Consider the following 27756-nt stretch of genomic DNA (forward strand, 5'->3'; position numbering starts at 1 on the left):
TCTGTTATCTCTAAGGTTTACAGAGACTAGTCAGAAAATATCCAGTAAACTGTTCTCTAGGCTAATGCTAGAGGAGAATGGATAATATTCTTCCAGCTAATAGGCAACAGTAACTTAAATAACCAAGGTCTGCAGAAGAGCAACTCTGAACGCACAATGTGTCGAACTTTGACTACTTCAGCACAAGACTACATTGGCTGCCACCTCTGTCAGCTAAGAACAGAAAATTACAATTTATACAGACTAACAAAACATTAGAAAAACATTGCCTGGTCTGAGTCTTGATTTCTGCTGCAACATTTAGAAGAAAGGGTCAGAATTTGGAAGAAATCATAGATCCATCGTTAAGGGTGGTGGTGAAATCGTGCAGGAGGATATGACTCCAGCACAATGATCCATCTGGCATGAAGAAATAAGACTGGGCTGAATATTAAATGTGTACAAAAAAGCGCATTTGATAGTACAGGCTTGATTTCAGGATGCTGTAGCTAGAAGTGTTTTGGACTGATGATGTCATTAAAGCTGTAATGTGTAAATTGCCACAAATTTCTACCACTTATTATCCCCCCACCCCAACACACACACAGGTACATATACACTTGCTTGCACTCTTAAGAGCACAAAGTCTATTTATTATCACTTCTTTAAAATCTTTAGATTTGAAGCAGCAATTTTCTTTAAAAGAAACAAACTAATTGCTGATTAATATCAATCTGTCTTTGTGGTTTCTGCTGTCCTTCCTGCTGATGGGAACTCCTGACAGAGCCCCTCACGTCTTTCTGAAAAGCAGCAGCTTACGGTCCCATGCAGTGCTGCCAAAGCTCTGGATTAGCTCCATGCCACAGTGTCTTTCTAGGTGTTCCCTGGCATGATCTGCCACATCCCCTCGGATCTTCAGGGTCTTAAAGTGGTCAAAGTCCGAGCGTCCCAGCTTCCTCAGCCGCCGGGCTGCAGAGCGATAACACTTCCAGGGCTGGGCCTCCAGCAGAAGGTGCTGGCTCATGGAGGACAGGCGAGAGAGCAGCTGCAGCAGGCCCAAGTCTCCGTGGTTTAAATGGACCCACATGGTCACAGCTAGACACAGACACAAGTGGAAGTGAGAGCAGCCGTGCAGGCTGAGGTAGTCCTGCAGCTGGTTGGTGTCTTTGGTGATGTCGAGAGGGATGAAGGTGATTCTGCTTGGCAGAGGGTTTATCTCCTCCGCTCGCTGAACTAGAGTTTCATCCAAGTCGAAGCCCAGGAGGTGAACTTTCCTCCTATCAGGCTGTTCCTCAGGCACCAGATGTTTGTAGAAAGCTATGCTCAGTTCCTGCCGTTCAGTAGGTGAAAGGAAAGAAAGAGGACAGCTGTTATAGAGCTGACAATTTAAAGTGATCCTTAAAGATCAGCCTCTAAATCTGTTTTAAAGTGTCTGTTTTAAAGTGTCTCTGAGGAAGGTTTTTAAAGATATAACGTCACCAGAACTTACGTAATGGGTGTGATCCCTTATATCCAAACCTCTGATAAGTCATTCAACTAAAACAAATGTGGTATGAGGACAGAAATTTACATTTAATTATTAGTCTGGATTATAAAAATGAGTCTAAACGCAAATATGAGCATTTATGCATAATCGAGAACATATCAAAAAGTCCTGCCTATTTAAAGGGGGCCACTTAGGGATATGGCCTAAATCATTAGTATGTATGCATGAAAAAACAACAGAGGTGGACTTACCCCTGAGTTACAGCCCACGTCCACGATCAGCGTGGTCTCATCACTGTATCCTAAATCCCTGAGCAGAGCCGGTGGAATCAGACTCAGGCGGTTCTCCGGAGGGTTGAAGCTGTAATAATTTATGAAGTTACCGTAAGGAGCGGCGCCAGGATCGTTTATTTCATCGTCAGCATCAGCCTTGCTGTTCTTCGAACAGGTTGCCATTGTAATATGTGCGTCCCCTAAATGACTCCGGGTAGAAAACAGTGCTGACCGAACTGTTAACTTTATTTAGTTAATTATTTAAAGTTAAATAATATCAAACTAAACTCCTTGTAAGTAAGATCATTTATAAAAAAAAAAAAAGTACCAAAATGGCTACATATAGCTAGCATATGATCGATAATGACGCTGTTTTGTTTTTAAGTGAATAGTGTTGAACAGTTTCCAGAGTTGAAGTCTAGCACAGTCGCTTAATGGAACTTACTTACTCAAGGGCTCTGGGTTCTAGGAGGCAGGGGTGAGCCAAGGTGGCAACAAGCTGACGTTCAGCCTGACGCCATGGTAACGGTAGCCTCTGATACGGTCTCTGCGTCTACAACAGGGATGTCAAACTCATTTTACACAGTGGGACACATATACAGCTCAGTCGGATCTATAGCGGACTGGACAAAAAACAGGATGTGTTTTTTCTTTGGTTTTGTATGAATGGCCACGGGGAAGCTCTACGCTTCCGTATAAAATAGTTGATCACATTTTACTTACTTAAAAAAATAAAAATAAACATGCAGTTTAATTTTGTAGACCACTAAAATTCAACTTATATGATCCTTCTCTAACGTAACAATATTTCACAATTAAAATGCTGTTATTATTATTTATTTATTTTTACCAGGCCATTTTTATTTGTTTCACAGTTTAGCAACTAGCCCTGCCTTTTGTCCCACAATGCACCTTCACTGTAAAATGTTCTTCTGAAATAAACCGTAGCGTCTTGATTAAGTACTACAGGGGAAATATCTAAAAACTCAGAGATTCACTCTGTGTGCTGCCGCAAACACCCCCCGTAAGTAGGTGGCGCGCTGCTGTTTTGCCAAATCAAGAGAAATGTCTCATTTGAGTGCCCGTACCTGCACCTTACGAAAGCGAGTCCGCTAAAGTAGCATAGCAGCTGTGCTGACATTGAGAGTGATAACGCAGGATAGCACAGTCTTATAATTCCAGGTAAGAAAAGACAAAAGTGTTGACCACGAGAGCTTTTTCGAGTCGTGTATCGGTTGTTAATGCGCAAACAGCTCCCAGGTGTCCAGCCAAAAAGTGATTTCCGGTGTTCCACGTTAAATGTTTTTTACGTTAACTGGTTAGATTTGTTTATATATTCCACTGTACCACATTCTGCATGTTACACGGCTACCAATCCAATCAATGTGTGTCATTGAATCTGTTTATTTTAAATGCTAACACCCCAAATTCTTATTAAATAATCGAGTTCACTTGTAAGGTGCTCTGTAGCCATCTCCTCTTTTTAAATCCAGTTTGTCGTTTTTTGTTTTTAACCCAGATTAGTGACTCTGATTGGGAACAAAAGCTCCAGCAGCTCAGCGCGGGGGAAACAAGCTACATTTGCTTATTTTGTGCAGAATATTGTGGTGAAATTACCTTTTACTGGGAAGGCAGCAGGTCATGTTAAACTGTGACTATCACCAATTAACGTGGGCGTGTTTCCTAAATCAGCAGCATGTGTTTAACTGCGGATCTAACATCTGGAACTCGGAGATGGAATATGTAAACAAATCTTAACCATTTAGCCTGTATTTAAACTGTTGGAAGTTACTTGTTATAATCTATCAAACATATCTCTCTTTTTGAGGCAGAAAGAACAATCCTGCCACAGGTTAGATGTTGTAGTGCGTTTCTTGTAAAGTAAAAAGTTGAATTAACTGTAACAATGTGTTTTTCAGTAGAAACATAGGCAAAAGGGCAGCTTACACTTCTGTAAAAATACTTTAAGTGGCAAAAAAGACTTGATTGATTCTAATGTTGAACAGAGAAAAGGCACTATAATGCAGAGTCATCAGGAAACTAAAAAAAAATATACTTTCTATATAGCACTTTGTAAATCCTGTTGACTCCAATGTTTACCAATATAAGATATTAAAGATACAAAAGCCTTGGCAGGAATAAAAACTAAAAGATTTAATGCCTCACTGCCTCCAGGAGGTCCTGAGACTTAATTAATTTGTAATTAAGGTTTTTGCTGGTGTGATTGGTAAAGCTGAGCTTGTTTGTGTGACAAGCAGGAGCAAATGTTTTTGATAAAATCTCAGTCATCTTGTTCCAGCTTGTCCAGTCCAATGGTGGGAAGTATCAAGTACTTCTCAATAGTTGAGTATTTCCATTTTAGTCTACTACTTGTCAGGAACATGCGGGTTCAGTACTTATATTTAATGCACACGTATAGTAAAAGGTGTGGATGATGGTGATAATGTTGGGAGTATTTATCAAATTAACAGATAACAAATATTCTCTCTTTAATAACTGACTTCAAGTTCTTGATTTAAGAACCAGTGATGTTTGCAGTGTTGTCACTGGTTACTTTTCAGCTTATGAACCCATTTTAATCTCTTGTTCCTGATTTCCTTCAGGATCCCCAGCATGGTAACAGGAAAGCGGCTCGCAGACATCGGCTATCGGGCATTTTCTGCCTCGATGATGCTGCTGACGGTGTACGGGGGCTACCTGTGTGCAATGAGAGGGTACCGCTACATGGAGAGGCAGAAGCAGCTGAAGCTGGCAGCAGAGAACCAGGATCCTGAAGTCATCAAAGACTGACAAAAGCTCTGCTTTTTGCACACATGTGGACATTTCTCATTCCTCCTCGTCTTTATCCAGCAGCGAATCGTGATGTTTATTCTTCAGAGGACACTTGTGTGATTCCAGCAAGGGCACGGCCCCCTTAAAGACGAGGATTTGTTTATAAAGCTCCCAGAAAATTAACCACGAGCATATTTCCATCACTGGCTTCTGTCAAATTCATTCTGAGCTGCACTATTTCAGGAATAAGATGTAATTGTTTGTATTATATGACATTAAATGCATTCAGCTACACAGTGTTGTGTAATATATTGAAATAGGATTCAAATAAGATGAGACAAGCAGAAACACTTAACAGAATATATTTGGAAAGACACATTTTTTAGGTACTAAAGTAGGAGTTGCAGACCTTTATTATTATCCTCATATCTGGAATTCTTTACAGGCAGTGATATCCAACAATTTCATCAACGTTTTGGTCTCGGAAGTAAAAAAAAAAACAAAAACAATAAAACAAATCTCTCACAACATTGCGGTAAAGGGTCGTTTCACAATGAACTGCAAAGGGCAGATATGTTCAGCCACACTGTCTCTCACAGCCGGTGTCGTGCTTTTAAGAGCTGTAATATTACATTAATGTTGCTACGTCTGCAGTGACACACCTGTGCCCTGTGCTGTCTGTTGTGAATTAACCCTTAGAAATAACCAAACAAGTTCATCTGACCAATAAAACTGGGAGAGAACTTTGAATCCAAAGAACATCTTCAAGCACAGGATAAATCCCAACATTTGTAAAAACAAGGCTATGCAAATCACTCGCTTCAACAGACTTCATTGCAGCTTTTACGTGTCGCCTCATCACACGACCCAGTGTCTATCTATCATCAGTTCACCAACACATGAATCTCTGTGCACTCACTGTCAGTGTAGTGTGTGTGTGTGTGTGTGTGAGTGTGTGTGTGTGTGAGAGAGAGAGAGAATGTGGGAGTGAACTTTGCGCGTCAGAGGAATGTCAGAAGACAAAGCTCTCTAAGACACTGCGAGGGGATGAACGGCAGGGGGCTTCAGGCTCCGCGTCACCAGCTGTTGTGGTTCTGAGCTCGGGCTTTGGCAGAAGCACAGTGACCATTAGTGCCATTTTCTCCCTTACAGGGATGAGGGGAGGTCTTGAAGCCTTGTGTTGGCGAGGCTGACTCATCTTCAGAGCTGCTCTCTATGTCGCTGCGGACATCATTGCCCACCTAGGAGACGCAGAGTATGACATTAATGTTAAAAAATTAATTACCAACACCGCAGCAGACTGAAAGTAGGCCATTCTGTGTAATTTGTGAAGGTGATGGCTTTAGCATCTTATTAACAAGGACACTGCAGTTTTTAAATTATAATGCTAACCAAGCCATCATGGCAATATGTGAAAAAGTAATCACACCGTAAACCTAATAAATGTAGTTCTTCCTCAGAAGAGCGGAAAAACCAATCAAGCATTTGTGATAATTGGTAATGAGTTTCACATTGCTGTGGGTGAATTTTGGCTTTCTTCTCTTTGTTATTTTTATTTCTTTTTCACTTGGGGTCAGGTAGGTTTGGATGAAAGCTATTTTTTGAATGAAATGATCATTCGTAAAAGTGCATTTTGTGTTTGTCTGGGTTATCGTTGTCTGATATTAAAACATCACCATCAGACGTAAGCAACCCATTTTCACACCAGGTAGGACATAAACACAGCGGAAAACTTGTCTTCGCCCATTTCTGATGGAAACAGGAACTTCTAATCAACATCTCAGATGATTTATATTACTACTAAGTGTCTCTTCTATTTCACTTACATTCATATATTTACAATATTTCTAAAAAGCTCTTCCTTTTTATTAACATTTACAGAAAAAATAAACATGCATGTATTTCAAAGCACCTTTTCAGAAACACGTCCAAAGTCTTGTTGGCCAACAAGTGCACAACACTTCCACAAAAGCTCATCTTGGTTATTACTCTGACGTTTCCTCCATATTGGACGCAAAACAAGATGCTGCACCTTTGACAAATGAGGTTAGTGAACTTGCATCAATGCAGACACGGTGGTGGAGGGCTTTACTACCCACTTCCACTTACAGTTAGTTTGTTTGAAAGAAGAAATAATTAAAGGAACTTTTCACATAAATGTGCAAATGGTGTGAGCGGGCGTAGGGACAGGGTCTTGGAACGTGGCTTCACGCTTTAGTTTGACTCACAGCGAGTAATAAACAACAAATTAAAGCGTTACGAGAAGATGCTTCATATTAATGGAAACCGCAGTTAGTGTAACAACTGGATTATACTCACAACATTTGCCACAAGGTGGTGCTGTGGGACAATTTCGACACCGTCCTCACTAATGAGAAACAGTGGGACATACCTGACATTCATAACACTTTTACCACATTACTTATCATTTACTCTCCTCTTACTGCTGGCTTCAAATTCAGTACAACGACTGTCTAATAAAAATCTACTGCAGCTACTATGAGTCTTTATGCAAACGAATAGGACGGATGATTTGTGAAAGAAATCACGGCAGAGGGAGTGAACAGAAACTTACAGCCAAACACAGAGAAGTTGTCAAGCAGACAGAGCAGACGCAGAGAAGCAAGAGAGCAGCGGAGGAGGGCTCATTGGACAAAGAGAGACAGAAAGACAGGATCTCCCTCTCTCATTCCAGAGGGAGAGGAAGCAAACTGCGTCTGCAGAGAGAATGAGACACAGTCAGGGATGGAGGGGAAAAAGACAAGAGGCAGCAAAGGCGTTACCAAAAATAGCCGTGGTGTCATCTTGGACAAACATTCTGTTTGGTGTGCTAACATACCAAACACAAATGTAATAAAAATATAAACTTCCAGCCCAGGGTGTGTCAACTGTAGTGAAGTGAAACTAGCAGGTGTTCATACCACATTACAAAAATCATTCTACCAGGTGACAATACACTTTGTGTTCCTCTTGTGCAGGAAGGGTTTGACGTGTTGCATTCAAAGCCCAATTTGAGGATTTTCATTATCGATTGGCCTGCTTTTAATTAAATGAAAATGTCAGGGAATAGTGCAAAGTACACATTCAGAAGTCATGATATAAAACATACATTAACTGTTTGTTAAGGCAAACACCTAATCGGCCAATCATATGGCAGCATGTACACATGGTCAAGTCAACCTGCTGAAGCTCAAACTGAGCATTAGAATTAAAAAAAAAAAAAAAAAAAAAAAAAAAAAAAGATTTAAATGACTTTGAACGTGCCATTGTTGTTACAGCAACTGACGATCTACTTGGATTTACCCAGATAACAATCTATAGGGTTTGCAGTGAATATTCAGAAAGAGAAAATATCCAGTGAGTGGGCAAAACTTCACTGTTGATGTCAGAGGACATAAGAGAATGGACAGAGTACAAAAACTCACATAACCACTAGTTAGAACCAATGTATCCAGAAGAGCATCCCTGAACACACCACCAAAGCATTATTCAATCCCGCTCTGTATCAATGGTACAATGGTGCTTGTGTAATGACACTTTGAACTCCTTATTACTAACTGAGCATTTAAAGCAACAGACCACCTGAGTATTGTTGCTCACCATGTCCATCTCTTTATGACTACAGTGTAGCATCATGTGATCCAGCAGGACAGCGCACCGCATCCCAAAACCTAAGTAATCTGAAATCAGTTTCTTGAATATAAAATTGAATTCACTGCACTCAAACAACCTTCACAGTCACCAGGATCTCAATTCAGTAGAGCACCTTTTGGATGGGGTGGAACATTGTGGAATACTGACATGCTATCATGAACCAAAATCTCTGAGAAATGTTTTCAGCACCTTGTTGAATCTGTGCCATGAAGAATTAAGACAGTTCTGAAGGCAAAGGGTGGTACTAACAAATTGTACACAATAAAGTGTCCATGAATGTGAATGAGTGAATCTTGTCATTATAATAGCTTGTATTGGAGATTTTCTTTAGTCAAAATAAACAGTTCCTGACAGCTGAACTCTCCTTGTGACCCACCTTGCCTCGCAGGATGGCTTTGATGGCTATACGGGCTATGAGGTAGGACCAGATGATATGCAGCACTTGGAGGACCAGAAGTAAAACGTTGAAGAGCCACCAGGACGGATACGGCCCGACTATGGCCCAGCTCTCAAACATAGTAGAGTTCAGGACCCTGTTTGAAGGAGGAGATAAACAGGCGTATGTGTGAAGACTGGCTATGTTATAGTCCCAGAAATAGACCTGAAAATAAGCTTAAGCAGCACTCTTTAAACGAGTCTTACTTTAACATACAGAGTGGAATCCCGACCTGCAAGCCAAAGGCAGCGATGCAAGCGAGTAACACAGATCTACGGTAATGTCACTTGAGTGGTCTGTGAGGTCATGTCTTCCTTTACATCCACTTGAGTGACAACAGGTTGTCAACAGACCCACCTCCCCAGCACAGGTATAGATTTCAGCCCAGGTAGCTGCAGCGGCAACACTAGCTTTATCACTCATCCACACCAAGACACTGAATATAGCTGCTCAGGTTACTTTTGCCAGTGATAGGTTCCCTATTGTCTGTAGGACTGTCTCTCTTTCTGGAAGTTGAGCTGCAACATCCAGGTCTCTGCCGAGGAATAGCAGGCATCCAAACATGTCCCTAAATGTAAACACCAGCACTGATCTCAGTGTTCTGGGCCAGAGGTAAAGCCAGTGAATCTTTAAGACGTCCTGAAAAAGGATTCATCTGATCTAGAACAGTGCTGCTACCTGTTTCAGATTATAATTTTATTTAAACAGGAGCACATGGCATTTTTTTCTTTATTCTTAGGTCAGCAGCAATACATTTAAGCACTGCAGATTAAGTGCAGGCTGCGTGTTTCTGAGTGACAGCTGTTAGATATGTCACAGCCAATCAGGTGACAACAGATTATGCTCTTCTTCTTCTTCTTCTTCTTCTTTGTTTTTTAAATTTAAGAGCTGTTTAACATAACCTTCCCAATGCACAACAGGTAGATGAAAAGAAAAAAGCTAAAATCTATAACCACCTATAGCTATTCATTCTGACACTGCTGGTGTACTTACCATATTGGATATATAACAAGCCGTGTGATAAAGAATGCCACGCTAAAGACGATGAAGAGGAAGTCACACAAGCGCTGATACTTGGCATAGTTTGTCATTTTGGCCGCCTGTTGAAACACACACACAAAAGCAAAGAGCACAAATAAAGCATTATAATACGTTTTGTTCTGTATCACAGCACAGATAAGAAGAAGTTACCAAAAACAGAAGTTGGTTCCAGTTCATCTCCATTGTTTAGAGACCCAACTGGCGATAAGCAAAAAGTCTGGTAAGCAATAAATATCCTTAAATCCGTTGGGCATCTGTCTTCGCCTTTAGACAATAATTCTGATGGCAAAAGAGCCAAACGGGACAGGCAAAAATAAATAAATAAATAAATAAATAAATATCCTTTGGGAAAAAACCAAGGCTGCTCAATTACCAATGGCAGTTGTATCTTACTCCCTTTACCATAATAAGTTTCTACGTGTCCTGACCATTTCATCGTAATTCCTGCTGCGTGTCATATGTGCTTTCAATTGACAGGAGCTCGCAGCTCATCTAAAATATTGCAGTTTGCATTATAAATTACATAAATATGTACACAGCCATTTCAGCTCAGAGTATTTTGGTATATATTTTGCATATCTTTATTTTTATTTTATTTTTTTAGTCTGCTTAGTATAGTTCCTTGTAATTGTTTATATTGCTTTTAAATGATTTATTCTATTCATCTATTTTATATGTGCATTTTTTCTGTTTGGCATCTGCTGTGACAGCAAAGGAATTATTTCTTTGTACAGGAAAATATATTTTACTGTGTATATGACAATAAAACTTTTAAATTCTGCCAGGACAGTGAAACCAAACCAGCAGCAGGTGGCGATTTGAAGAGCTTCCAGGGAATTAACATGTACAGGATGCAAAACAGCAAAGAAAAAAAAATGCTTACTGACACCAGCGTGAGTAACTGACCTCTAGCAGGAAGTCAGAGGCGTCGTGGACGCACAGTACGAGGCTCCCCACTCGCGCCATGTTGTTGACGTAAGAAAAGCTGATCAGGCTGACTGTAGCGAGGTGATGGATGAACATGATCAGGAAGTCCTAAAAAATAAGTAAAGAAAATAGGAAAGTCAGAGCACTATACAGAGCACTGTATATGCTCTATGACTGTTCTCCTGTGATGTACATCTGTGTGCCTACCACTTCCATACTGAACTGTCTCAACTACCTTTGAATTCATTTTGTGCCTGCAGTAATGCCACACTTTGGCTGAACTACAGTCCCTCTGGCAACCCTTGAACTTCAGCCAATACATTTATTAGGTCAGTATTTGAAGCTGTATTTCATGTCTGTAAGCAGACTAAGTACCATAGGTTTAAATGTTTGCAACAAAGGCAAAACACATGATTATGCCGCATGTAATGTCCTCATGAATCAGAAACATAGTAAACAAATGTAAACACTAAAGGGGCAAACAGTCAAGCCATTGAATGTGGACCTATTACGCCCCTTTCTAACGCCCTATTTTTACCCTTAAACTGTACTAGAATAGTTCTGCACAATTATTGCCTCAAAATATTTCTTGTTCTTTGCATAGCAGGTTAGCCAGGCTGAGATGACCATATTAAAAGTTTTCCTCTCCCACAGACACAAAAATCTAGAGAGAAGAAAGTCAAAATAAACACTAAAAGCAACCCAAAAACCTCAGTCATATTTTATATACGATGGAAAAGAAGGGCATGAATAACATTAAGCTGTGATCGCCTATGAAAAATAATAGCAAATAAACAACTAAATGTCACTGCGCTGACAACTAAAATGCTTCAGGATGTCTGGCAAATTAACAGAACATAAATCACTCTACTTTCAGAAAAGGCCAGTTTGTCCAAAAGCAGCCGTCCTGAAAAAAAAAATGCAACTTAACGACAAATCATTTAATGCCAAAAGCAATCTCCAAGATAAACTTCATTTCAATCATAGAACCAGCAGGTAACTCTTGCAGTGGTTGGTGTCAAAGTATTTGTCTGTAAACTGAAATAGAAGTTTCCAGGCCGGAGAGAGAAAAAAAAAAAAAAAAAAAAGCTTTGATGTCCACCGTAGTTTCCCAATCAACATACTGGCAAATTCCAGGCCTGCTGGCATAATGTCGCCTGAACTGAGTAATCAGGTTTGGCATTAGTGACGGCAGATGTGTTTGGTGCAGACCAAAGACAGCTTTTAACAAGAAACCTAATACCAACTGTGATACTGACGGTTTGTGGCTGCTTTGTTTCCTGAGAAAGCAGGTAGCTTGCAGTCACTGATTAAACTTTAAATTGTGAATCACATCAAATCTCATTATATTTCAAAAAGATAATGAAATAACAAACACAACAGAAGTGGTGGTGGTCGTTGTAGGGACTGAACAATAAAACTGAGGGGTTTGAAATGTGGAAGACACACAAGAAAACCCACAAAAATGTTGCAATGTAATGTCAAAGGTGCACAATTGACTACAAAGTGTTAATAGTACTTCCTGCAGCCTGGGCCTCAGAAGGCCAAAGGTAAATATAGTAAAGTGTAGTATCTGGAGCAGCTGCAAGTAAAGAGTTAAAACTCAATTAAACTGAAATGTGGCATCCAATCAGCAAGACTTGGACACACACACACACACACACACACACACACACGCGCGCGCGCGCCTAATGCTAAAGCAGAAAACATGCATCTGACAGTCAGGTCGTCTGGGCTTTAGCAGCAGACTGCAGGGGTTGAGAGACAGATGCACCGATAGTCTGTTAAACCTCAGTTAGCATTTGTGTGTCAGATACCATTAGCATACAGTGCTAACATCTCCTGCCTGTGGGACATTAAACTGTTATCGCAGATTGTTCTGACAGGCCCTAAAACCTTTAATCTGTAAAGTCCCTTTTACCTGTTTGGAAAATCCTTTAATGTAAATATTCACACAATATTTTTCTTACACAAAGCAAAAATAGAGCGAAGGATGAAAAAAATCTGGCGGTGAAGCAATCACCTGAGTAGAAGCAAATATGGTTAATTAAATTAACAGGTTAGGAAATTTGGAAGCTGCTTAATTAAAACACTTGCCAGGCATTTGTTGCATAGAAAGAAAAAAAAAAAATGAAGACATTAAAGGAAAGCGCCAACAGCTGTAACAAACAACCTCTCATACGCTGCGTTTCTGTGGAACTTCTATCCTTCTAACAGACTTAGGCCCGCTATAGCCTGCAATCACATGACAGTGGGCGCCCTGGTGCTGAAAATGCAAGGAATCCAGACTGAGCAGCATCGGCTTCACCCTTCCCCCTCCCAAAACAATATAACACATGTGACTTACAGTCACATGTGTTATATTGTTTTTTGTTTTGGTTTTTCGGTTAATAAATCAAAGTCAAAATTAAGGTTTAATGTTATGTGCATAGATGTGAAAAACCCTGCATCACATACACACCCATTCTCATTTTCTCTGCCAAATAAGGAACAAAAGACTTATTGACCAATGTTTAACGGAAAGTTGCAGCTGTGGAGTATCTGTTGCGATTTGATCTAGCAAACACGTGATCAGTGTTCCCCTCACCTTCCTTTTAATGTCGGTAAACTGGGAGAACATGAGCGACCAGTAGAAGGCCAGTTCTGTCACATAGTAGTGATAAAGACCTGGAGTCATGGCCTAAGGGAAGAGAGAGAGAGAGAGAAAGCAGGAGGAAGGTTTGAATGACTTTCACTTATTTTAAAGTGCCGGTTTTAAAACTCTCCTAGAGACCGACACGCTGTCACGACTTGTTGGAGTGTTGCAAAACATCGCAGTGCACAACGTGATCTTTGCCTAGTGAATCAGAATGATGTCATAATGTTGCAATATATGGCTGTGGCTACAATGTAGCTTGCCATCACCAGTGTGTGAATGTGTGTGTGAATGGGTGGATGACTGGATATGTAAAGCGCTTTGGGGTCCTTAGGGACTAGTAAAGCGCTATATAAATACAAGCCATTTTACCAATATTGCATGAGGCTGTGCTTTCCAGTGAACCGCTTCCTGCCAGTCATAGTGCAAACCAAAATTTTTGTATTTTGTCATTATTTCTTATCTTTCTTGTTTTGAGCTTACATATTCCACTTATTTATTCTTTTAACTTGTTCAGCTTCATTATTAATCGTTTTACTTACTGCTTCATGAAGGCTGTCTGTTAGGGGAGCATTACTTGGAAGTTCAGAAAAAGGTAACTCAATTTAATCAAAGCACTTTTGATGGGATCTGACTCAAAGTCAATATCTCAATGCAGATTTGCCTGATTAGACAGGTTGCGATAACAAACTTAAACCACATTTTCTGCACATTTTTTATTTTATCATAGTAACTTTACAACAGTGTTTCGGTTATTTTTATGAGAGTTAACTAAAAATTCTTCTCATATTAAAAACTACAATTCAATGCTAGATTTAGTTTATTAAAATAAATTTGGTGGTGACTGATAAATTCTGTTACAAACATGTGTGATAAAAGTACCTGAGAAGTAAAGCATAAAAAAAAGTGTCACGCATTCAATTTCTTGTATTTGATGTTGTTCAATAAAAGCCTGACGCACATATGATATGATAAAAAGTGTATGACAAATGTCCTTCACTTTTCTTAAATGACAATCAACACATCAGTGCCTGTAAAACTTGTGAGGTTCATTCAGTACATTTAAAATATTTCAGAATTTTTTAAAAATCAGGCCAGCCAACAAGAACAGAAGATTATAGTATAGCATCCTTCCTGTTAAAAGGGAGTTTTTCCTTCCCACTGTTGCCAAAGTGCTTGCTCATAGGGGATCATATGATTGTTATTCTCTGTATGTATTATTGTAGGGTCTACCTTACAATATAAAGTGCCTTGAGGCGACTGTTGTTGTGATTTGGTGCTGTATAAATAAAACTGAATTGAACTGAATTACAATAGCTAGGTTTCATTTGACGTAGACGTGACGTCGACGTAAAGCGCGAAATTTGACTGGCGGTCGGAAGTGAAAAAGATAAGCGCAAAATCACAGACAGACAGTACGCAAAATGCCTATGTCCTGTTGTGTTTACGGATGCTCCAGTAGGTCGACCAGAGAAACTGATAAACGGTATTTTAGGGTACCAAAAATAGCCCAACGAAGAGGAGAAAAATGGAAAATTCTAACCGAAAAACGTAGGAAAAAATGGATTTTAAATTTACGTTTACAGTCGGGAGGAGCAGAGTCTGCCAATGCCCGTGTCTGCAGCGACCACTTCGTCAGAGGTAATGTTATGTTTGCAAACGAACTTATTAGCATTAGGTTGTCGTTAAATTCTCGTTTACTTAGTGCTTTTAAGTTAGTAGTCTAATATTGACTTGATTGGGACTATAGGCTGCCCAAGTGCTTTGGATGACGAAGAGTCGGAGGACTGGGCTCCGACGGTCAATCTCGGCTACGAACGAAAACCCAGATCGGAATCAGTTCTCAAACGAGAGAAAAGAATGAAGCTTAAGGCAGAACAGCATCGATGTGCAGAGGCGATTTTGGATATGCAACAGACGGCTGAGAATGGTTTACCTTGAAACAAACAACTGTCACTCTAACGAAGTCCTAAGGATGTGGCATGTTTGTTGACGTTAAAGCCGCTACCGCTAACTGTTAGCGTGTTTAAGATAAAGCAATATAAGAACAAACACTCACCCTTGCAAACACCAAACTGTATCCATCACGGAGACGTTTTGTTCCAAGGTTGTGGACCCACCCGCTGACAAAAAAATTGTACGCCTCCAGACTCTTGAAAGCTTTCATTTGCTGCCTAGTGTAGTAAGAAGTCTGGAGGACCAAGTAGTTGGTGATATCCACAGCCTCGATAGTAGGCAAATCCTTTACTTCTGTGGTGTATTCGGACATTTTCAAAGAATACGGATCACGTCCGATATATTTTTTAACTATCTGTTTATATCTCTCCCGAGAAACGGGGTCTAAAGTTGCACAATAGCTGCTCTCCTGACTCTCCACAGTGTCCTCCATGTTTACTTCCGCCCTCCACTCAAAAATCGCGCTGCCTCCGCACGTCATCAGAACCACGTGACCGCAACCCAACTATTAGCTTTAATCTCAGCATAATATAGGGCTATCAACAGGAAAGCAATGTCTGTGAGCTATAAATAGTAGTCAGGCTGGTTTTTATGACACATTATTGTGTACCGAAGATCAGGAAGTGAAGTAAGAACAAACAGATACTGATAATGCTTCTGCAGTGACAGTCGGACAGGGGAAAAAAAAGTCAACATTAGCTACTTATCTGCACATGGCTTTCTGTGCATCAGTTTATTTAGTACAGCTTTTCACAGAACACTGAGTACAGTCCAATCACCAAGAAATCAATAGTTTATTCTTCATTTGGTTGCTTTAATTTGGGAATGACTGTTATGGTTAACACTGCTTGTTTAATGGACTTTAAGGAATTATTAGAGATACAACATACCTGGTAGGGGTAACCGTACCAACAATGCCGTGTATCCCACATCCAAGGGGACTAAAAATAAGTAAAGACAAAAGCACATTATTTAACCAAACATTGCCAATACCATTAAATACACCGACTTCTAACAAATATCAAATAACATTGGTAACAAAACTGTTGTCACAGTATCAAAGCTTCATTTGTGGGTGCGCTCACCTGCCACAGAAACTGGAACCCATATGTAAATATACACAAATAAAATGTAAATCTCCACCTAGAAGTAGGAGAAGAAATTGACCATTTTAACCAAAAACCACAGAACAACAAGTGTAAAATAATGCTGAGAATTAGAGTGCATGGTCTCTACTCCTACTCCAGCGTAAACTGATCCTGAATCTAAATGTTAATTTAATCCAAGTCAAAACAAGAAAAAGACCTTGAAGGACCAGGCAAATAAAAAGATCTTATCAAATAACCAAATTTAAAAAACAAACAAATAAACTACTGGGACATACGCACACCATCACACGTCATCAACACAAAAACAAATCCACAGTTTACTTGAGCCTGCAGAGAGGTTAAAGGTGAGCACAATAGGAGTTAACCTACATGCTCTCGCAGAACTTAGTGTGTGTACTGGGTTTGTCTTGGTTCCTGCGGTGTCTGAACCAACGCTGGACCTTTCGCACCTCCCAGTCCAGCTGCTTGGACAGGCCATCCAGATGGCGAGAGTCTGGATTCTGTCATGAGAACAAAGACAAAATAAATAAACTGGAAACCCGAGGGAAATAAAATATGCTTGGTTATTTTAGAAATCCAGCCTGTGTATTATTGCTTTGTTAATAAACAACAATTTGAGGTTAAAATTTTGAGACTTCTTATCAAACTGAGATCATATAAAGTTATTAGATATTTAAAAAGTTGTCAGAAGTTGTAAGACCTAGTAGGGAAAAGTTGCTATATGATCAGGTGGAGTTTAACTGCACCGATCGACAGTTCTGCACTGTCTGCATGTGGTGTTATTTACAGAAAGGGAAACAAAAATGCTGGAGAAATATTTCCGCTTAACTGCATCTGATGACAGACAGGTATTGTATTGGCTTTGTTGAGTGTACAATAAAATTGTCACTATTGGAATTTACATCATGATAGCACATAATTTGCGAACATATGGTATAGAAAAAAAAAAGCTGATCATTTTAACATGTTTTCCAACTACGCATGAAATAGTTACAACAGCAACCGTTTCTTTAATTCCAGGATTGGGCAATTAATTTTTCCAACAGGTTACAAGAGAAACTGCGACTATTGTGTAAGGGCCACAGCAATAAGGTTACAAAGAAATAAAAGTGATATAGATCAGAGTTACTTCTCAGCGTACCTACTAAATCGTATGTGCTTACTATAAGACCTTTTAAGTTCCAATCTCGAGTGCAAACATTCTTTCTTTTCGCATAAGCACTTACTTATATCAAAACTACGACCTTTTCTTATTTTCATTTATTTGGGTGAAAATAACCAATTAGTGATGACAAAAAAAAAATATGTAAGAATAAGAATAAAATTCTAACATAAGCACAGTCTAAACAGAGCTTTTAATGAATCAACACTAAATGAATAAACAGAGTAAAAGCTGATGTTTATGTCAGCAGTTTCTTTGGGCAGAATACCAGTAGCAATCACATGCGAGAAAAGAGGATTTTTCTGAAGTCTTTAACACACCCCACCACACAGAAATGCCATAAAACCAGGCAAACATGACTGTATTATGTCAGCCTTTGAGTTAAATCTTAATTCAGTGGATTTTGTGTCTCGAGGCACTTTTAATATTAACACAAGTGCCGTGTTCGTCTTGATTTGACAGATAACATGAATGAACTCAGGCATAATATCAAAGAGCACTGATGCTTGTGCACCAAAATGTTTAATAGAGTGAAATAAGTCATGCAAACCTTTGTGATGGATGTAAACACTTTTTCCAGCACTGCATTGGGCTGAGCTCTTCTTCCAGCACCCTGATGAATGTGGAGACTTCGGGCACAGGGACCGGCAATAAATCTGTGACAGCGATGAGAGATGGAAAGTCACTTTCTGTTGCTAAGGCATGCACACAAGCTATTTCAGATGAGACATACATGGCCAATTCTGGCAGGATTTTTAAGTATCTCTCAATCCTTTGTCAGGCAGCATCTTTCTTCGTGGTTTAATACGGAGAAACACAGTATGTAATCTGTGAAATTTGTACATTTTCTTTTTCAAGTAAGAGTTTCAGTCTAGAGTGTCTTTGTTGTAGACAGCAAGTTTGGCAAACATACAATGCACAGCAGTCAGGCATCGATTTATTTGGGTCAGCTTGTTTTCCCCACATACAGCTTCAGGTCCACGGTAGGTTTGAATATATTCAAAAATAATTTACAAACAAATTCTCTATTTAGCCCACGCAGACTCTGGGATGGGCATTCTGAGCCTGTGTGATCCCTGCCTGCAGATCTGTTCTGCATTATGACTCAACTGGCACTTTTAGCGAGGAAAGAAACCACAAATGTCTGTCTAAATGCTAAAGACATGCTGTGGCTCAACAGGCAAGGCAAACAGTTCACAGTGTCATATGCTGAGAGCAGGTTTAAATGTATTACTGCCTGTAATCACAAACAATTTCACAGGCCACTTGTTTTTTTATGCTGGCTGATTACTGTTCTGTGCAGGCTGTAATATGCAGATTATCCATTAGAGCGTGACAGATACATGCTGTAAGGTGATACCTACCTATGGTAGTATATTGGTATCAACCTACAGGTTTTATCATTTGTGCAGACATGCTCATCCTGCAAGTGTAACCAGGCCCCCAGCGGCCTGTTCTACTGTGGGAATTTTGTGGGTGCAGATGGGCTAAAGACAGGTCCAGTGATAGCAAACGAGGAGTGACAGAGAGTGATATGAGTGCGGTGAGCACCTCAGCAATCCGGAAACAAAGGCACCTGTAGGCAATTGATAATCATTCCACAAGTTACGCTACAAAACCCTGAGTTTTACTTCTGTTAGAGAGACCTTGATGTCTGAACGCTCTCTTTTTTAATCATCTTGGCTCAAGTTGTAAACAGTAAATGAGTTTGGACTTTTATAACCTGAACATTTTAACTGTTGCCATCTTGGTGGAGGGGTGGCCAGTGACTGAAACTACAAACTCATCACAAAAGTGTTTCCAGAGGTGAGAAGTCCTTTTTCCCCACAGCCTTCTATAGGAATGGAAGACTTTTTGCAGTGGCCTGCATCACCCCTGTGGTCCTCACTTTATTTTTCAGATCCTGAAGCTACGTCCCTTTTTTTTTTTTTTTTTTTTTTTTTTTTTTTAAATACCGTCTATGTGGTAGACCAATCATTCATCTCTCAACCACGCTGCGCATGATTCGGTGCTTTCCCCACAGGAAACATCCTGCATTACTTTCTTATCCTGCTCCTCCTCTCTGTAGTGAGAGCTGTGCTTACTGCACTTCCATTGTTCTGACTTGTCACACAGTATGTGGTATGGCAGGTGGACAGTGCTACACTCACCTAGTGCAACTTTAAATCAACAGCTGCACAGTCTAGTAGCCGCAAAGGTCAAATTCTGATACTTGTCCAGATTGTGCAGCAGAAACAATGGCCTTAAACTATGTGTTTAAACTGTATTACTGACGAGCTTAAATCTAGACTGCTACAAATTACACCAGAACAATCCTGTGATTTGCAAACATGGATTTTCTTCTGTAATACAGAAAAAAGGAAGCAAAAAACATTCCACTGAAGACAATGTAGCAGTGAGTGTGTTGCCACAGTCATTTCCTAAGCTGCTTCTTCTGGCCTACACGTAGTGATGTTACAAGCTTATGTAAGGAAGCTTCAGATTCAAATCTCTATGTACATAAGCATATTCATGTATTTATTGTACGAGAGCTGTGAGTCACTTCAGCCTGTTGTTAAGGAGACAATTAACGACTACAGCCGGTGCCCTAGTGTAGCTGCACAAAAACACAAGATACAGTTCATGCCAGTGGTATTCTGTAAATCATCACAGTGTCACAAAGTCTGAAATATCATGTCCCACAAACACAACTTTAAGATACTGCGGTTTGAGGTAAACTGCTGAACTTTCCTTCGAGTAAACTTAGAGTATTGAAGGAGGTTTGGAAAAAATGTAGTCAGTAAGCGATAAAAGAAAGTTTAAATATTTGTTTTGGTATAACTTTAATACTCTAGATTTATTTCACAAGACTCTGGTATTTTTTTTCCAGGAAGATATTGTATTACTAACCCTATAAACTGTGCACATGGAGCAAATGAGAAACATGAATAAAAGCTTAAACACGAGTCACATGCACTGATTTTCCAGAGCATCCCATTTTCTGGGGAGATGGTCACTGGGGAAGCAATCGCACATGATGCAGTAGTATTTAATATTAGCTCCAGAAGTTCTGGACACGACTGTGTCCTCCCACTGTTACTTTGGCAATGATTGTGTTACCCTATCAATGAGATTGACATTCTTGTCTTTAAAAATAAAAAAAAAATAAAAAAATTTATAAATAAAAATGAAACTGAGTGAATGGGGCTCAGAAACAGGTAAACTTGACAAATTTAAGCCAATTTCCTTCTTTTAGAAAATATTTTAAAAATGGGATCTATTACTTTTTCTCATTGTCTGTCAAATATTTCAAATAGATGGACATATTAAACATGGCCAAAATTTCAAATAAAGAGGTCAGCATATGTGCAAAGCCAAAAGCTCTAAAAGCTGTCACTTAGAAAGTTTTCTTCTACTGCTGGGTCTTTATGATGTCAGTGAGAGGGCATCTTAGATCATCTCACAGAACTGTTGCGTTTATGGGTGGCTGCCAATCAGAAAACAGCTGGCTTAAAGATGTGGTTTAGGTGGGTCTGAATGACTGTTTTTTTTCCTAAAGAAAATGTGAGTTTGCCTGCTTTTATTTAACAAAATGTAACGTTTTTAAATTAATAAACTTGTGAGGTCGCCAGAAAAAGTTTTAGAGTAACTGCTTTAAAGGGAGGCAAGAAAGTTAACATGTTTTGTTTCAGACAGGATAACCTGAGGAACTGCTCTAAGATCAAGAGTAAGATATATAGGGATTATTTTGAACTTTTAATCATGCAAAGCTACCTCAAGAGAGTCTAAGAACAAAAATGTAGAGCAGGATAGTGGCATGCTAGGTAAATATAATCAGACACTTGCAATATCATTTGTTATTTATGTAAATAAAAATAACTGAGTTTATGCTGCTGTATATCACTGTTGATCGTTATGTTGCAGAGGTGTACAGACTTTCATGCATGCATACATCAATATGGGGTTAGGGTTACCCTAACCTCCTGCCCATTTGACCAATTAAGATCCAGGATTTATAATGCTTTATAATTCGATATGCACTCAGGTCTTATCTTTACTCTATCCAGTATGCAAGAAGGTTTAGGTTTGATAATATAGATCCATTAAGATTAAAACATAAATCTCTGGTATACAAATAGGTTTTGTAAGTCCAAGTTTAGCAATAGCAAACCAGACTGAATTGCAGTAAAATCCTCTACATGTTTAAACTTCTATTGTGCTGGTGGTGTACAGAGTGGTGGGAAACTGCAATTCATCACAAAATAGCCTGAGTGCCTTTGTGTTGCTTTATGAGTAACGCAAAAGAGAGAAGAAAAAGTTCTCACAAATCTAAAAATCAATGTCTTTTGTCTAACATGAAACCACTCAAGCTTCTAGTCCTCCCTGTTTTTTTGTCTCCTTCCCCGTAAGAAAGACAATTACCTCTCAGTACTTTGTTCTCCTTGTGCTAAAAATCACAAGAGCAATGACAAGTATGCCGTTTCAAGGTAGCTTGGTTATATAACTTATACAACATCATACAAAGTAGACAGTGTATTTAACCCCTCTTCATAAAGTTCAAAGAAAATAAAGACATATTTTAGAGCCACATGTGGCTCTATAATAAAAATAAAAATAGGTGGTTTTAAATGTCATTTGAGTTTCGCTTCACAAACTGAACATAATACTGAGAGTGAACTGGAGTGGCATGATGACTGTAACATACTGGTGCAAAAGAAAAAAACTAAATCCAAAGTACACCTACTTCTGCAGAGAAGTTTGATAGAGGAGTTCCATGTGGCACGATGTTGTTAAACATTACTCAAGGCAGTCCATGTTTTACAGTGCACCGTGAGCATAAAACACTTTACAAGTAAAGGCAACATGCAAGGATAAGTGTTTGGCATTTTGATCAAATAAAAGCTCAGAGGTTGCACGGTGCTGAATGCGACAAAGTGTGCAGCTCTTAACTGACGCCAGAGTTAAGTGCCTACATTAGCTCTCTTGCAATCTCTATTAAATGGCTGCACACTCAAAACGCGAGTTGACGTGTCACAGACACAAGCAACAACCACAAGGTTGTTCTGGGCGCAACTGGTCCTTAAATTTATGATAAAGGAAAGCATGAATTAACAAATATTCATTCAAGTCTGAGCCTGCAGAGCTGGTCGTCAGACAACGGCAGTGGGAGAGGAAAGCAGCAACATGTGTAAGCTAACCTATTTATGTTAAATGTCAAAACATGCCTGTTTCTTCTCAGAAACTGACGACCTAACCAACACAAGGCCTGTTACCAGGAGACAGGCTTGGTGTGGTCTCTGTACTGAACAGCTGTGAAGGGAAGAGCACTGATCTACGTACCACCTTGACGCTGGTAAACCTTCCAGTGCCAGAGCGGAGGCTGAAGCACAGGCTAATTATAGCAGAGTATTCGACGCAATTGTGGCCTTCATTTGAATTGATTTTACAGCATGTGTTTTGAAACACAAATGACTTAACATGGAAGCATGACTTTGGGAAGAGACAAGGTTAGATTATGTAGTCAGGACATTGAACTCTCAACAAGGAGACGAACAGAGAATATAGAATAACAGAGTTTATGAGGACACAGACCAAAGGTACCGCAGCAGATTAGGAAACCAGGTTTGGCTAATTATTATCCTATATACATCTCAGGTTGTAGTTTTGACACTGTTAACAACTCATGACATGGCCTACAATGGCTTGCACACGCAAAACTGCCTGCCTGCTCACATCTAGAAAATAAGCTCCAGTGGCAAAACGATGATTACGATCGAACAAGAATGAACTGGTCCAGAACGGGGGTGGGGGGGGCTGTTACTGGGTTAGTCAGAGTGAGGCACTGCCTGGAGGCAAAAGACAAATCCTGCAAATAATGTCATGAGTGAACCTAGCTTTTCGAGGACAAAGGCATATGCTTTGAAGACAGTAACAGTAGAAGGTGAAATGTAAGATTTTGATACGTTATCTAATCGTTAGAGGATGTTATCAAATAATATTGTCTGATAAAACAGTAGGACTTATACATGCTGGAACAAGAACGAGGTTTATTACCACAGATCCTGAGGGGTTTCTGATGCTAATCTATAAAGTGTTAAAAGAAAAAACAAAACACAATTTGTAGCTTAAGTTAGATCAGTTTTAAATTCTGAGATCTGAAATTAACTATGGCACCATGCTTTGTTCTAAGATCCACCTACACAGAGCTAAATTTGCTAAGACTTCCACCTATTATTTCCCTCTTTTGCATGGCAACAACAGCTAAGGTGATTGGGTTTATTAGTATTTTGAGCTATCCAGCGCATGCTGAAATAACAATCATAACGTAAGCCTACTGGCGTGTCGTTTTTTTGGTTGGATTAGGCTGAGTAACTCCTTGAAATGATAAGAAAAATTGAGCCTACTCTCCAACAGTGACATAAGTGTACTGAACCTGTGTGTGAACCATGTGTGAGTGCAGTGCTGTGCATGCGACAAGCTTTATTTCCTTTAGCAGAGTAGGAACTAAAGCTGTGATGTGCTTTTTTTCCCCTTCTGATTAATAAATGAATGAGACAGTCACGCAGTAAATGCTCTCTGATAACATCACCTTGCACGAGGCTGTCGGAGGACACCTTCTCATCAGAGAGGGCCTGAGTAGCAGCTTTGGCACCTGAGACAGGTGGCTCAGTGCCATGTGCTTCTTATCGAACAGCTCAGCAGCTCCCCTTCACCACCTCCAATATCTGATTGCTCCTTATTTACAGGCACTTGACTACGTCAAAATTTAACCAGCCAAAGTTGAACACTTTGTTTCAAGATGTCCCTCGAAGTGTAAAGTGTAAACTCACCCCTGAGTAGCAATAGTACTTACCTAATACTAACAGAAATAGCTCATATTATAATCGTCCGTCTGTCCTGGCTGTCCTGTTAAGAAGATTCCCTTCTTTCCTGTGTGTTTCTATATGTCATGTGCACCAGCAGAGGTGTAGTTCTTGGCGTCAGCATCTGTTTGTTGTTTGTTGTGACGCTACCTGCATTTTCCCCCAAAGAACCAAGGTTTAAGTTTTTCAAGAGAAAGTTTTACCCTTAAAATAATCTCTCTGCTAGGGGTAGCAGTACTGGTTTGAGTTACAGGAACTTGCATAATATTGTGTAGCATTGATACACATTGACTATTCAAAGTTTTTGCCTACACATATCAGGGCGAAGCAGCCCCAGAGCCTGGACGCTGGTGTTCATTTTTGCAAAGGCGATGTTCAGAGGGAATTTCAGACCGTCATGCTTTTGATGTCAGGGGACAGATTTGCTTAATCTTCCCGGGGCTTAGGCCTGCTGTAAAAACACATGGATGAACTCTTAACCTTGTGGAAATTTCTTGAGAAATACGGGTCCTTTAAATTACCTAAAGACAATCATCTGAATAAAACTTACAGAATGATACAATTAAAGTTTTTTGCTCAATCTTTTAAGATTATTTAAGGATTTTTTTTTATTTTGCGCATTATCCTTTAATATACAACGCTTGTCTTGTGGTTCTGTGTCACAAAAGAACTGGCACTGTTCATTTATTGAGCAAATAAAAGCAGCAGCATGTGCAACAGCTGACCAAAAGAAACTAGGGATGCATGACGTAGTGCAAGGTTCTGGACAAACACATCCAGAAACAATTGCCTGCTTTCAGCGCTTCCTGTGAACACCTGATATTTTGAGGTGGTTCATTATTGGTGCAAAACCAAAAACTGCACATATATTTAAGCCGGGGTGTTTAATTTGACTTTTGCAATTCAATTACAAATTTTACTTCGAATTATAACATAATTGGGATGAAAAGATTACTTTTGTGTAAAATAACAGAACAATCATGTTGAACGATTAATGTCTTTCCAAAGTAATTGTGATTATTGCTTTTATCATAATTGAGCAGACCTACATACACTATGAAAAAAAAACAAAACAAACTTTGTGGCAAATTTCTGTTGTCCAAAGAGGTTAAAACTCCAGCATATTTGAACAACTTTTTTGTTCCATAAACCTTTTTTTTTAACAAAGCATCTATATACAAGTAATGTTTTACATAAAATAGGTTAATTATAGAGGTTAGCACATGTGCCTCAGACATGAAAGTTGCCCAGTTTCTGACTGGGAGGAGACACCAATCCAGCCTCAGGGGGTCACATGCTAGTACACCACTGGTCCCAAGCCCAGATAAATGGGAGGGTTGTGTCAGGAAGGGCATCTGGCACAAAAATCTGTGCCAAATCAAACATGCAGATCCATCTGCTGTGGTGACCCCCTGGGAAATAAGGGAGCACTCGAAAGTAACCTCTAGGATTAGAGCAGAAAAAGGACAAACAAGCAGTCATACATGTTCACATACATATGCAACACCGAGGCCAAACAGCTGTTCCATATACTGTGTACAAGCACTGTGAGCTTTATCCTCTTCTCCCTGCACAGTGAAAGTAGGAGAAGCGCTGCCAGAAACATGTTATCCCACACCGACCAGATAACTGTACAGTTTCTTTGTTCATTACTTCCTCAGAAATATCAAAGTACTAGATCACACCTGTGATATTTCTCCACAAGCTGACATCCTACATCTTCTACATTGAGAGAAACAGGATTTTTATTTTTTAAATGAAGAAATGAAATAACACAAGTGTTAAATAATCCTAGCTAATGAGTTTCTAAAACATGAATTTAGGGCTTTATCTGAGCTCAGCTTCATGCCATTTCACTGAAGCAATGCACTACGCACACCTCCACGACTGGTTTGTCAAGCTTGAAAAACTGATAAGCAGACAAAACCTTTCCCAACACATCGACTTCTAAACAAACCCTTCATCAAAACTTTCAATCAAACAACAAGTTGACATTTGTGAAACCGCCCTATCAGGTCAGTCCGTAGCACAGCTCAAAACTGACTCTGTGGTTTTCCTGTTATCACTCAGGTCTGTCAGCCATTGTGGCGGCAACTCAGGTGGGAAACCAGTGACTGATTCATTTTCTTTACAAGGTCTGGAAAGAGTTTTTCAAATTTTATCTTCAACATCCCCTCTATCGCTCATTTTCCAGACAGACAGGCTAAATCACACAGAAACGGTTGAAATTAAGCAACTGAGATCTTCTAAAGAGGTCGGTACATTTATGCCCCACCTGTAACAGCCAACACCTGCCATGGAAATGCCACATGCTATCTTTTAAAAAACAATAAATAAATCACAATTAAAGCAGTAAACCTGCACTTGAGGAAGAAGATCAGATATCTCAAGACAAGAATATCTCAACTATAAAAACAAATAATGAAACTCATTGTTGTGCAGTGACAGAGTCAAATGCCTTCAAGACATTTAGTTGTGTGGCAGGGCCTGCAGCTGGCTACTATCCAAAGGTACGAAACACTGCGTGTCCCTTCTTCAATTATGCAGAATGAACAAAAGCACAACCCAACCGTTTTACGGATGGCTCCTAATCATATACTATGTGACGAGAGGATGTGCCGGTTTGATATGAAGTAGCGGACTAGCAGTGCGATAGCTACATATTCTTCTTTACCCCCACAAGACAACTAAAAACGCACACTCTGATTACTAAACAAGCTTCACCTGAGATGTTATTTTTGACAAGGGAGTGTTCCGGCAAAATCACCATTAGTAAACTCCCCACCGTGTTAGCCTTCTTTGATCATGTTTAACCTTAAATTTGAAGTGAAAAAGGACAAGAAACTACAAAATAAAAATGCAGTTGAGACAGCAGTTTGGAGGCTGAGTCACTGACTATAACGAAATGGCTGTTTGGCGTGAGAAAAGTTGGGAACCCGTGATTTAAAGAGAGTGGTCCTCCCACTGCTAGCTTACACATCTTCCTGCTGATGGGCACAGCATCCGTTAAAATTAACTTTTGGAGATTCCCCCTCTCCCCCTTTTAAAGAAGAAATAACGCCATGAGCGGTAAATACGAACCTTTCAAAGAGTATCCTTACGACGAAAATTCCCAAAGCTAGCGGTAAGGCGGTAAACAAGTGTCCAGCTTTAGGATACTCCACCCCGGGAGCTGGGTTCTCCAGATCCGCCCAGGTTACGTTGTGAGGGAGCCAGAACCTCTCGTTCCAAAACCAGGCTGAAAGACCAGCCATATTTTCCCGCGTCCCTGTGCCCGCGCGGTTTGGAGCAAAGTATTTCTTGGCTCAAAGAAAAGATGTGTGAAACTTGTTGGATGCCTGCTCTGCCCCCCCACCGGGCTACTTCTGTATGCCGACTGCCACACTCAACTTTACCGCAAAAGTGATAAAATTACCGCAAAACTAGCTACGCTTCCGGTGGGGGGTTTTCAGAATAAGATTCATGACTACATAACGGTATAACAT

The 27756-nt window shown here is 39.8% G+C and overlaps 3 protein-coding genes across 6 annotated transcripts; 1 reads left to right on the forward strand and 2 right to left on the reverse strand.

Moving 5' to 3' along the window:
* Window positions 1-594: 594 nt before the first annotated feature.
* bcdin3d (BCDIN3 domain containing) lies at window positions 595-1990 on the reverse strand. Of its 2 annotated transcripts, XR_014911788.1 has the most exons (3): window positions 1717-1857; window positions 1469-1515; window positions 1170-1309 (listed from the first exon to the last, which is right to left on the reverse strand). XR_014911788.1 is itself a non-coding variant. In XM_085407428.1 (2 exons), exons 1-2 carry the CDS (start codon window positions 1918-1920, stop codon window positions 770-772), a joined length of 744 nt encoding a protein of 247 aa, XP_085263554.1. In that variant the 5' UTR covers window positions 1921-1990; the 3' UTR covers window positions 595-769. The 2 variants fall into 2 exon arrangements, 1 of the variants encoding a protein (XP_085263554.1); XM_085407428.1 differs by lacking the exon at window positions 1469-1515 and having other exon boundaries at window positions 595-1309; window positions 1717-1990.
* An 800-nt stretch (window positions 1991-2790) lies between these two features.
* Window positions 2791-4801, forward strand: cox14 (cytochrome c oxidase assembly factor COX14). Its single transcript, XM_085407434.1, has 2 exons — window positions 2791-2919; window positions 4341-4801. The coding sequence occupies exon 2, from the start codon at window positions 4351-4353 to the stop codon at window positions 4525-4527; it is 177 nt and encodes a 58-aa protein (XP_085263560.1). The 5' UTR covers window positions 2791-2919; window positions 4341-4350; the 3' UTR covers window positions 4528-4801.
* A 637-nt stretch (window positions 4802-5438) lies between these two features.
* Window positions 5439-27682, reverse strand: cers5 (ceramide synthase 5). Of its 3 annotated transcripts, XM_085407430.1 has the most exons (10): window positions 27353-27682; window positions 17980-18085; window positions 16637-16767; window positions 16244-16301; window positions 16049-16099; window positions 13155-13247; window positions 10547-10675; window positions 9593-9699; window positions 8540-8696; window positions 5439-5750 (listed from the first exon to the last, which is right to left on the reverse strand). In XM_085407430.1, exons 1-10 carry the CDS (start codon window positions 27523-27525, stop codon window positions 5586-5588), a joined length of 1170 nt encoding a protein of 389 aa, XP_085263556.1. In that variant the 5' UTR covers window positions 27526-27682; the 3' UTR covers window positions 5439-5585. The 3 variants fall into 3 exon arrangements, with proteins under 3 accessions (XP_085263556.1, XP_085263557.1, XP_085263558.1); XM_085407431.1 differs by lacking the exon at window positions 13155-13247; XM_085407432.1 differs by lacking the exons at window positions 16049-16099; window positions 16244-16301; window positions 16637-16767; window positions 17980-18085; window positions 27353-27682 and adding an exon at window positions 15262-16025.
* Between the last annotated feature and the right edge of the window lie 74 nt (window positions 27683-27756).

Source organism: Rhamphochromis longiceps, linkage group LG5 (assembly GCF_057381845.1).
Source record: "Rhamphochromis longiceps isolate RC_006_pf linkage group LG5, R_longiceps_female_GT1.1, whole genome shotgun sequence".
Lineage (NCBI taxonomy): Eukaryota > Metazoa > Chordata > Actinopteri > Cichliformes > Cichlidae > Rhamphochromis > Rhamphochromis longiceps.